The sequence below is a fragment of the Rhineura floridana genome, chromosome 4 (assembly GCF_030035675.1).
Source record: "Rhineura floridana isolate rRhiFlo1 chromosome 4, rRhiFlo1.hap2, whole genome shotgun sequence".
NCBI classification, from domain to species: Eukaryota; Metazoa; Chordata; class Lepidosauria; order Squamata; family Rhineuridae; genus Rhineura; species Rhineura floridana.
This window is the reverse complement of record NC_084483.1, coordinates 73,388,635-73,400,796: the sequence shown is the minus strand read 5'-3', so window position 1 is coordinate 73,400,796 and position 12,162 is coordinate 73,388,635. Positions and strand designations below refer to the sequence as shown.

Sequence of the window (12,162 nt, the reverse complement as noted above, 5' to 3'; positions counted from 1 at the left end):
GTATCATACAATCAGATACATAAAGACAATGGCAATGTACTTACTTTATTTATTTATAAATATGCCCTACCCATCCTTCACCATAAGATCCCAGAGTGGGTTTCAAAAATATAATCATACAATTATAAAAATAAGTAAAATATTTCCAAACAAAAATAGAACCATATAGGTTAAACTAAAGAGAGGGGTTTCACGAAGGTTATCTCGTTAATTTTATGAGTGCTTTGCATGTGCTTCCCATGTACATTTATGTCATTTTAAAAACCTCTCAGTGAAATGATATTGCATTGTAATGCTCCATAATGTGTAACTACATTATTTATGGGGGGGGGGGCACACTCTTTGTAGCAAACTGAAATAAGAGTGCCAGGACCAGTTGCTGTTGACGATCAATTGCTGTTATGAAATCTCAGTTTTAAATACTATCCAGTCATTTGTCTTTGTGTTTACAGGACCAAAGGGAGAGGACTTATTCAACAGTGAAAACGAGGTCCACCTCTGTATCGGTGAATAATCTGAAACCAGGAACAGTATATGTTTTTCAGATTCGTGCATTTACTGCTGCTGGATATGGAAGTTACAGTCCTAGATTAGATGTTGCTACACTAGAGGAAGCCACAGGTAAAATGTAATTGTATCTCGTGCCGATTAATAGCATCAATAAACAATGAAAACACTAGAGCTTGGTCAGGAGAGTCAGAATGGTACTTGGTGAGACACCCAGCCCTTTGTTGAGTTTTTTTTATGTCTCATTTCAATGAACATCCTAATTCTTGGACTCCTCATTTCTTTCTAGTTAGCGGCAGTTGTGATATACTTGCATCCGCACAGAGATAAATTGGCTGAGCCACTAACTGAGCCCATTTTTAAAATCCATTTAAAAAAAACAATCCTTGGGCTGGCATTATATTTTTCAGCTGCTATATTGATAATTTGAAACCAGTGGCCCTGGTCATCTTTTCCTTCACTTTCTTTTCTTACACCTAACGAGGGAGGGACTCAGTAGTAGAGCAGATGCTCTGACATCAGACTCAGTCTCTGGCATCTTAAAAAGGAGTTCTACTTGAGATCCTGGACAGCTGCTTTCAGTCACACTGTGACTGATAGACCAGAGATCTGACGTCGTTTAAGGCAGGTACATATGCTCTTTTCTCTCAAGTAGAAAAGAGCATTTTCCTTTTTCTACATTGTAAGTTTTGCTGCCCCTGCTCAATTTGATTGGCTGCCACTTGAGTAATAAACATATAGGTATGCATTTAAAGCTGAATTTATAAAATTTGCACTTTCCAAAACAACACGAGAACTGAAACATCACTATTCTTCAAAATTCATGCTTATCTGAATTTTGTGATGCAGTTCTTGAACCAATGTTTACAAGAATGCATATATTGAAGGGACATGTGTATAAAAAAGTATGTATTAGTGAAAATAAAATATAGCAATGCATTATATTAGGAGAAATTGCTTGCAAAAATGTGCACATTAGTCAAAACAGCAAACAAAAATGTGTTTATTGGGAGCAATGCACACTAAAATGCTAAAGAATTTTCATGAGGATTTTTTTTTAAAAAAATCACAAATTGCTGCATGGTCATGAGAGCTCTTCTGATTTGTTAATTTATTTATTTATGTCATTTATGTCAGAACTGAATTTAAGACTGGAAAAATTAGGAATGTAGAGAACCGGAAATGACAGGTCCATCCATCCTTAGCCACAAAGTGTGCTCCCCCATTCCCCATGGCTTGTAGAGGCCCCTGGGTGGATGTCAGCATTCCATGCACTCAGGAGAGGGAGAACAGGGATGCAGGGATGCTCATAGCATCTGCGCATTGTGCACTGGGGGCAGGGCTTGGCCAGCTATATATTCTGGTAGCACCACACTAGAGGGCCCTTTCCATTTGCTTATTAGCATAGCACCCACCCTTCCTACCCTAATGGCAATAAAGGTAAAGCTTCAGGGCTGAGTAGGAATTCTTTACCTTGGCTATGGGATGCAGGGTTTTTTTTCATCTACTCTATACTGCCCCTTGGGTAAATTGGGAGATTGTTCTGAATGGCATCATTAAATCAATCAACAATGACATTGTAATGTAGGAAAGAATTAACAGCAACAGCAAAAGGGGAACATCCTGAGGCAACTTTATAATGTTAGGGGATTGCCTAGTTTTGCCTCGCAGGGCTTTGGGATCCAGGGGGAAGCGAAAACAATTGAGGTTCTTTGGATCATACACAAAAATCCTGTGAGAACTGGAGGTATGTAATCTGGAGGGGCCTTCCTCAACAGTAGTAGGTATGGTCTGCCAGCCAGGAGGCAGGAATAGGCTGTCAGGTGATTGGCAGACAAAGGCTGCCAGGCATATCTCATGATTAAATAAATTATCCAACATCTGTACCTTACGTCTTTGTCCCAAGTGTGGGTACAATGCAATAACATAGGGACATTTTTAGATTTTTAAAAATATTATGCTTTTTTATATTATTTTATTTATTTATTTATATATCCCACCCTTCCTCCCAGTAGGAGCCAAGCGCCCATTATTGAGACCCAAATTAGTGCTGGCTCTTAATTGTCCCCTCACATTCACCCATCCCACTCTGGTAACTATGCCCTAAGGACAAAGTGGCTTTTGCTTTGAATTCATCATTGGAAACCTGCATTAACTTGAGATTTATTTGTTTATTTAATTAATTTCAAAGTGTACTTAATGCACAATAGCGCCTTGTCTGGCAGCTTTATTTTTTTAACACTCCAAACAAATGGTTAATATTAAACTTCTCACATTTTTGTCCTTGATCAACTATTGTCCCCACATGACCCATACTTCTTGAGGTGTTTTTTTCTTCTTCGGACATCAGTGACATTGCTTTTAGGGCCAGAATCTTCATTAGTACATGCTAGCATAGTAAATAATTGACAGATGTTGGAGAACTTCAAGCAGTTTTTCATTTCTTGTTTATGTAACTCTTGTATGATCTATACTTTTCAGCAGTGAAAAAAAAGTGAACAGGCTGAATTATGTTCAGAATTTTTGACAATGTTGTTAACGTGGGTGATGGTTTATAAAAGACTCACATACACTTAGCCCTACTTCATTACTTTTATTAATATCTAACAGTGCAAAGTGGGAGTGAGGGGCTAAAGCCTGTCAGATTGCACCTGCCAAGGTGGGGGGCAACACATTTCCTTCCCCCCAAATGTTTCTTTTTTTAAAAAAATCCCCTTTCTAAAACCAGTGGAGGAATTACACCAACTCCAGACTGGTGTAGGTAATGGGCCCATTCCTGGGGTCTCTTGAGGGGGAAAAAAAGCACTTTGGATCCAATGGATTTAAGGCTGCCCCAGCCCCATTTCCAGAACACTCCATTTAGGGGCATAGTGTCAGTCACCAGAAGCAGTAGATCTATCCCTGCAGAGCTTTCCACAGGTGCAGTGGCGGCCTCTGTGATTGACAAAGCACCCTCACCCCACCTGAGCTCCTCTTTGCCAGTGGTGAAGCGTTTCCACTACATCATAACCCCACTCCAGAACTAGGCACTAGGATTGTTCATCTCATCTTGAATTTATGTAATCCACTGTGATTGTTGATGGGAACAGAATGCAACCAATAGCAAACATTAACAAGTTAAAGGTAATAAAAAGAGACCTACAGTAAATCAATAATTTATTTAACACAGTTGCAATGTTGTGGAATACTTAATAACTACTTTAAGAAAAATGTAAAATGAAGCCCCACTTACCTGCGCAGCATGGATAAGCGGGGCATAGTTGCGAGGAGTGAGAGATGCTGCCGTGGCCATCTTCATTAAGGGCAACGTCGCGTGTTGCAGCGTTATGCGTGCGTGACGTGCGGCAGGGAGGGGAGGGGCCATGGGCCTATTTAAGGCCAGGCTCCCCTTCTACCTCCTCTTTCAGTGAGCGACGCCCTCCCCGCCCTCCCTCTCATATAGTGTGTTCAATGGTTGCTTCGGGACCAAGTAGGAATTTTTACCCTGCCCACCCTTGTTTGGCGGGCAGGTTTTTTGCCTACTCCACACTGTGAGGGTGGGATGGAATCGGGTTAGGGGGCATTGTGAATAATAGGTGAATTTGGCTAATTTGGCTATTTTGTTATGGTCGAAGTTTAATTGCCCTAGGAGGGCAGTTTATAATTGGGGCACTGGTGTGGGAAGGTGCGGAAAGGGAAATAGGTAAGGACAAGCTCGGTGGCCCCCTTAGGCACCTTTGGAGGTGATTGGTGGTTCCAGAGGCCTGTCTGTCAGAGCTTTGCAGCTTGAGGGCAGGATATGGGCTGCTTTTGGGGCCAACTTAACTCATCCACCCGAGGGTTGTGCGGCCCCGGGGGGTGGTGACCTGAGAAGGCCCCCTTACTCACCTACTGGGCTTGGCTGGTGGAAGGGGTAAGCAGATGGGGCTTGCCCTTGTCCCAAGCAGGGGCTGGTCGCCCGTGAGCTGTATGGCAAGATGCTTCCTTATAGATAGTTCCGCACCTAGGTTTCCCTCTGCAGGTCACTTTAAAAGGTGTTTTTGTATAGTTTAATAAAGTGGCCCTTGTTCAACCCAAGCTGATGTGTCCTTGTCTTATTTCGCCCCTTCACTCGCAACTGGCAGTACAATCCTATTCAGAAATAACCCCCATTGAATTCAGTGGGACTCATTCACTGGTATACAGTATTAAAGTTGTTATATGTCTTACTATATAATAAAAATCCTACACTGTCATGGCGTAATGACATAACACAGTGTGACATGGGGCGTGTGTGGAGCATGATGGCAGGGCAGCAAGCAAGGCATCAGGGAAACAAAGATAGGTGGCGTAGGAGTGAGGTGACCAGGTGGCTATGGGTTGGACAAGCAAGGCGAGTAGCTGTGGGACTGGTGAGAGAGTGAGCGGGGCAAGGCTAGCAGCTGTGGACGAGGGACATACAAGTGAGGTGAATGGCTATGGGAGGATGAGTGAGGTGAACGGATGTGGGACAGATGAACAAGGAGTGGACAGGCGAAGCAACTATACAGTTTCCTAATATAGAGACATAGTGATAGCAAAATTGCATGTGTTGAATTTTTGTGTCTGTCAAACAGTAGTTGGGAACCTATTTCAGGATAAAACAATAGACCTGATCCTAGTTTACTGACATCAAATGTGTATCTTTCATTTTAGGTTACAAATCATGTAACCTGTATACTCACAACGGTCTCTGAAATTGTAGAATTGTGCCAAAATGTGATTAAGAATTGCATTTTGAAATTAATCTTGAACACCTCCTCTCTTCTTCTTTTTTCCTATTGGTAGCCACTGCTGTCTCCAGTGAACAGAATCCTGTGATAATCATAGCTGTGGTAGCTGTGGCAGGCACCATCATTCTGGTCTTCATGGTTTTTGGCTTCATCATTGGACGAAGGTACTGTGTACAAGTTTTAAGACAGTTTAAGCCTATTTTAATAGCTACTTGGTATGAATTACATTTTTTGAGACTCTTCTTTGGTCATGTATTGGGTTTTAAAGTGAAAAATCTCAATATTTTTCACACAAAACCTTCTTTGATTACATTTTTTACATTTTTACATTTAATGTAAATCATATTCTTAGTGTTATTGATAGGCATGTTCATTGAACTTAACCCAGAAAAGCCATTGGTTATTTGAATTCATTTATTGACTCTGCCATGATCTTGGCAAAGGCCAAGATCCAAACGGCATGTCCAGTATTGTACAAGTGCACCAGGGCTTTTTCAGCGCTTCTTCCTGGTATAGCTCTTTATGCACACGTGCACACCCAAGGCTCCTAAGGATCCAGACAGATATATACAGTGCAGGGAATGCATTGGGGGAGGATATCAGTACTTCCGAATGTGTGCACAGCAATAGCGTAGTGGCAAATTCAGAAGTGCAGGGTCCCTTCATGTTAGTCACAGCCATGTCTCCCCCCCCTTTTTTTTTTTTTTGCTGCTGGATTGAGAATGAGATCCTTGCTATTGCCTTCTCCCACAACATGAGATATCCCCAGGAGCCAATAAGCATGAAAGGGGAGAGTGTTAGCTGCTGAGAAGAGTCTTCTCAGTGGCTGACTCACCTCCTTTCACTCTGACTGGCTCCAGTCAGCAGAAAAGGACAAGGAAGCATGTTAGAAGACTCTTCTTAGTGACTAACACACTCCTCTTTCATGCTGATTGTCTCATAGGATGCTAGAGACATAGGGACCCTGCTGGGACCCTACTCCCAAAAACGTAAGGGGTCTAAGACCCCTGAGACCGTGGACGACTATACCCCTGGTGCACAGAAATACTTTCTGTGTATGGATCAGAAGTCAACTAACCATGTAAGTGGTTACTGAAATTTACAAGGATTTTATGTTTATACATCCTCTTATGTCCGTTCCATAGTTCTAGTTGTGTAGAGCTTTCTCAATGGAGAAAAAAAATCCAAATGTGAAGTAGTTTTATTTTTGATGAAAATGCCCTTTTCATCTTTTTTGCAGGCACTGTGGCTATAGCAAAGCTGATCAAGAAGGAGATGAAGAACTTTACTTTCATTGTAAGTGTTTTGCTGTTATTTCCCCTACGAATTTCCAGGCCAATTATAATGCATTGGGACTGGTTGTAATAGAATAGACACAATACTAAAACAACACTCTTGCAGAAGAACAACTATAATAAATTTTTAAATGCTGTGTAAACAGCAAGTGTGAAGTTAAAAACTGTAAAAGAAGTATGATCTCTTCCAAAAATACGCAGAATAAAATCGATGTTGTTCACACCACAGATTTTATTGCTGTACGTTTGTATGATACATGGTTGTCTCCAATCCACATTTTCCTTTGGTTGCTTTTGAATAAGTGTTTCACAATATCCTAATGGTTCCCTCTGAGATTCTGTGATTGATTGTTGCTGGCCCAGTAGCTATTTGATTTTGATTTTTTGTGCAGAAAATCTCTGATCATAAAAATTAGGGTTCGTCAATTGTCCTAAGACATAAGACAAAATAGAAACTATAGTAAAATATATAGAGATAAAACTAAATTTCAAAATTTGTCTCAGTGATTAGCCAACATAATAGTCATAGAACGTAGTATAACTGGTGTACATAATAGCTGAATCATAAGATTTCAGTGTAGTCTTACCAATCTTTTTTAAAAGCTGGTATCATATAAAAAGGTACATTTCTTAGACTTTTTAAGGACGATAACATAAATAATTTACACTGTGAATTTGAGCCTGAATGCATGTCATGCATTTTCTCTTTTGAATTCAGTGAGTGTCATGCCGATATAACTCTGCACAGCATTATAGCTATTGAGTACATAGGACACAGTTAGGTACATATAAGCCAACAAAAGAATTGTGAATGTACATGTTGCAGAATGAAAGCAAGAGGAAAACTCTCAACAGTTTTGAACATCCTCTAATTGCTGCACAAGTCACAAATACTTGAGAGGATCCCTTGACTTGAAGGAGTGCCTTTTCAGAAGCACAGTGCAAATGGAGGATCTGAAAAAACTCAGTGATTGTACAGAAGTTAACTCATTGTCCTTTAATCTCTTCTCTCCCTTTTTAGGTTACAGTGTATTTTTATATTTTAAAAATTTGTAACCTACCTTTCAGGGCACACTGTCCCCACAAAGCAGTTTGCAAAAGCAGTATAAAATATGCTGCTACTGATCATCATCATAACAATGGCCCACTGCCCTTACAAAGCAGTTTAAACATGCACATAATAACAGCCTCAACAAAAAGGCCAAGAACAATAACATACCACTCTGGTTAGCAAACAGCAGCAATAAAATGCTTTAAAAACCATTGCACATTAAAATTAGCCAAACTCAGACTGAAATAAAAATGTATTTAGGAACCACTTGAAGACAACAGTGATGAAACTATACATATTTCCCCAGGAAATGGTTTCCAGCTTGTAGCATTTTTTGCTACAATGCTTAGTTGTAAGCATTTTTTTACAGTCAAGTTAATAATAATTCACTTACAATCTGAGTCATGTGAATCCATGCTTTTCATTGGTGCTTACTGAACAAAATGACTGATTCATTAAAGCAAATGGAGTGGACTGAGAATCTGATTGGTTGATAATGCCATCAGGTTAAATATAGTGTCATTCTACAATTCAACAGGGGATCTATTCAAAACACTCAAGGGAAAGTTCTCATGTAGGGTAAATACAACCTTCCTGATTTAGGCTGCAATCCTATACCCACTTACCTGAGAGTAAGCCCCATTGATGGGACTAACTTCTAAATAGACATATTCCTATGATTGTGTTGTTAGTAACTTTTTTCTAATATCAAGGTTTTTTCAGGATTTATTTTTTGCTATGGAGTCAATAATATTTTAATAATCTTTGCCACCATTATCACCACAGGAGTTTTAATGTAACAAAGTGGCTGGTTATCAGTGTTTTATTTGTAATAGTTTCTTACTATGTGGAGTTTGTTGTTAACATTTAGATTTTGATATTCAGTAGTAAATGAAGTGTCATAACAGCATGGCCAAAGATGTTTTATTCTAGTGGTTCCTTGATGTTAGTATTTGGTAATGCTATCCAGAGACTCAAGTCAAAGCCAGCTCAAAGTTTCTTTTTGACCTTTCCTCTCTCATAAAATTAGATCAGCCTGAGTTCATTCATTTTCTCTGAGTTTATATATATCAATACTTAAATCATTTCATTAAAGGACTGACTGAAACCATTCCAGTCAGGTCTTGCCAAGCATTTTACCGAAAAGATGGAAAATAGTAATGGGAATCGGGGTTATCACATTCTGAGTGCATGTTGTTGTTCTTAAAATAAAGCAATTGCAAATATCCCACTATTGTAATGAAGTTTCTCTGAGGGGTGATAGTCTTACTAACACCATCTCATTTTTGTTGTAGCCAGGATCTTCACATCTTTAAAATACTTAAGGACTTTTAAATATTTGTCTCGAGTGATATCTGAGAAAGAAATAAAATTAATTGAGTTTTTTTCCTTTTACGTGTGTCTACAGGGAAAGGGAAAGTGATAGCTGAAAAATGCTTTTCCCCAGCACTCATTATTTTTAGATTATATGTTTTAGGGAAAGAAAATGTAAATAGGTTAGTTAGTCTTAATAGTAAGAAACTAACAGTGAAAATCGCATTTCATTCCTTCATTGTATTCCTTTCAAGAAATCTAGTTATCCAATATCTAGGGAAGTTTAAAATCTGTCAGGAAAGATTACCAACCATGAAGCCAACCACAATGTCTTACAGTCTTTCCTTTTTATTCAAATGCTTTTTAGAGCCTGTAGATAGAAAGCATAGTATTTAATTTGATATGATCATTGTTTCTAGGGAGAAACATAACACCATGCTAAAAGTCACCATTGGTTTCCAATTTTACATCCTTTCATTCCTGTGATATCCACACAATTTTCTTATATGCTAGAATATCAGACTGGATTTTCACAGTAACTTGAAACAGCAACCCTTTAACTAGCTTTCAGAGCAGTGAATTTAATAGAATGCCCAGTCTTCCTTTCACTTCCCCTCAAGTTTCAATAATCCCAAGTGCTACATTTTTAAAGATATAAACACAGTAGAAGAGTTTAGTCAACCAATTGCAATTTACATTTGTTTCCTCCTACTATTTTCTTTTAACAATGTCTTTGAATCTGAGGGAGCACTATTTCACGTTGGTATGCCAAGAAAGCTTTGGCCTGTCAAAATGTTTTATGACAGCTTGAATAAAGTACCATCAGAGACCCATTTGCGATTCACAAGGTTACCTCCAATCCAGGCTCCTTATCGCAAGCACAAGAAGATGGCTCATTCTCCATCTGCTTGCTTGAAAGCACAATATAGGCAGTTAACCTATTTTCTGTTCTCTTTCACTTCTGGTTGGGAACGTAAATAAAAAATGAGCACTTTTCAGCTCCAGAAGCTGAGCCATTATTATTATGATTAGCACTAAACCTATTTAAAAGTGCAGTGCTGCAAAATTAAACTCTGGGGAAGATTTGAAATAATTTCTTACAGATCCTCAGTATGCCCATTCAGCTCAGTGGATGACCTCCGCATTGCTTTCCCATGGCATTATTTTTAATAACACAGCTGCTGCAGTTGTAACATGTAATACCTTCTGAATATGTTGCTCATGATTATTTCATTAAGAGCTTTCTGGAAATCGATTGAATCTGTGCCTGAAAATTGCTTTTATCAACCCAGTCTCTTGGTGATTAGGCCAATGGACTGTCTAGGAGAGAGCATTTTACTTCATGCATTATCCCCCCCCCCACATACTAGGGTGACTATAACTAGGTAGTGAATGAACATGTATTATGAAGAAACAATGTAAATATCCCCACTTCCCCTAGATAATTTATGGCTATCCAACTCTTGGTCAGGAAGATAAATGTGAAACTCTGAGGGTGAGAGGTGGGAAAACTTGCATAGACTTCTTACAATAATGATTTGCAGATTTCCCTACTCATTGATACACTCACAATTGGGGTATATGTAACAGAATCATGTAGATAAATAAACAAAGAGAAAGCCCAAGATAGGTATATCATTTATATGCCAGAGACAAATACAGACTACTTGTCAGAGTAAATGCCACCTTGTGTTAGGAAGAAAGAGGTGGGCACCAGTTAATGGGTGCTCTTCCAGGTGTAACCCACACAACTGCAGAGATCTCACCCTCCTTCATCTTGTGAGACTCCATCTTGCAAGATTATGTCATTCTGATCTCATAAAGACAATATCTGCCTCCTTCTTGGTTGGCAAGCCTGCTGAATGCTGGCTAATACCAGCAGCATGGCAAAAGGCAGTGAGACGTCACTCTGGTATCTCTCCCTGCAAACTATTTCTGTCTATGCAGGATGGTTGGGGGGAGGAATATGGTTAAAAATATTGGCCCATTGAGGCAAGACAATGTGTCAATGTAAGGCAGGGATCAATAACTAGAACTTCCAGGCCAAATCAGTATTATCAGTTGGCTGTCCCAATTGCCAGCCCTGAGCTAATGGAGGTGTAAGGTGGCTAGCGACTGTGGTAATTGGGGAGAATTAGACTCTCAGAAGAAAGAATCAGGCCTCCCAGAAGAAAGAATCACGGCTCCATTTTTCATCCCTCCTTAAAATGGTCTTCCTGTAAAGCTCTTCGCTGATCACAAATGTAAGGAAATCTTCCTGAGAAACACCTTATTCAGTTGGTTTGACAGACCTTCACTGTTCTAGGGTACACTCTGCATAATGAAATTCCGGGGTTGGCTGCACAATAACTGCTTTGCTTCATCACAGTCATGCTTTCTTACATCATTACAGTTAAATTTCCAGGCACCAAAACCTACATTGACCCTGAAACCTACGAGGATCCAAATAGAGCTGTCCATCAGTTCGCCAAGGAGTTAGATGCCTCCTGTATTAAAATAGAGCGTGTGATTGGTGCAGGTAAGCTGGCTGTGGCTTCCTTATAAAATTCTTCCATTTAGCCAGGATCGAAACTCATACATCATGATGACAGGAAAATAATTATATCTTGCATATGGAGCCTCTTGCCTAAAACAAGGTGGTTGAAAGCATTGAAGCTGCCTTTGCTCATAAATGTAAAATAAACAAACAGTCCATTGGTCCCAAACGTGTGTGTTTCTATTTCTACTTAGGAAAATGAAATGAAAATGTGTTTTACAAATGCAAATAATTTTGTTCCTCCCTACACATTATTGAGAGAAGGTGGTGCATTTGAGTTCAAATCTTGATGGCTGTATTTGCATCAGTATTTCCATTAAACTCCAAAGGCAGGCTTACTTTGTATGCACATGTAAAGGAACCATGTTCATGTTTGTTTTAGCTAGGAACTGGCTTTATTGAGCAAAATTTTCCTTAGGGACTATCTTTGGTGCCATTTTTAACATATTTTATTAATGTAAGAAGTTCTTGTCTTGGCTCTTGTGAGTGATGGTAATTATACTGTCATTACATTGCTTTTCTTCCTTTTTTCACATACTTAGGCAGTGGTTTTCATGCTCTGGAAAGCTGTTTCCATTTGTTTGCATTAATAAGATATGTGACACTTTTATTACACTAGTTCATGTAGTGAAATTAAGTATCCATGGGCAAGAATAATATCAAATACCTGAGACTCCTGGAGGAAACATTCTTTGATTTCCTGTTGTTTTATGCAGTACTTTTAGATTC

The 12,162-nt window shown here is 39.2% G+C and overlaps 1 protein-coding gene across 4 annotated transcripts in view; it reads left to right on the top strand.

The window, feature by feature from the left end:
* The window catches only part of EPHA7 (EPH receptor A7), a 259,070-nt gene that overhangs the window by 210,977 nt on the left and 35,931 nt on the right, over positions 1-12,162 (top strand). For 3 of the 4 annotated variants that reach the window (XM_061623354.1, XM_061623357.1, XM_061623358.1), the window contains exons 7-10: positions 453-621; positions 5,293-5,401; positions 6,478-6,533; positions 11,290-11,415. In XM_061623354.1, the coding sequence (XP_061479338.1) occupies positions 453-621; positions 5,293-5,401; positions 6,478-6,533; positions 11,290-11,415 (460 nt within the window). The remainder of the gene's footprint in view (positions 1-452; positions 622-5,292; positions 5,402-6,477; positions 6,534-11,289; positions 11,416-12,162) is intronic. The other variant, XM_061623356.1, reaches the window with a different exon arrangement.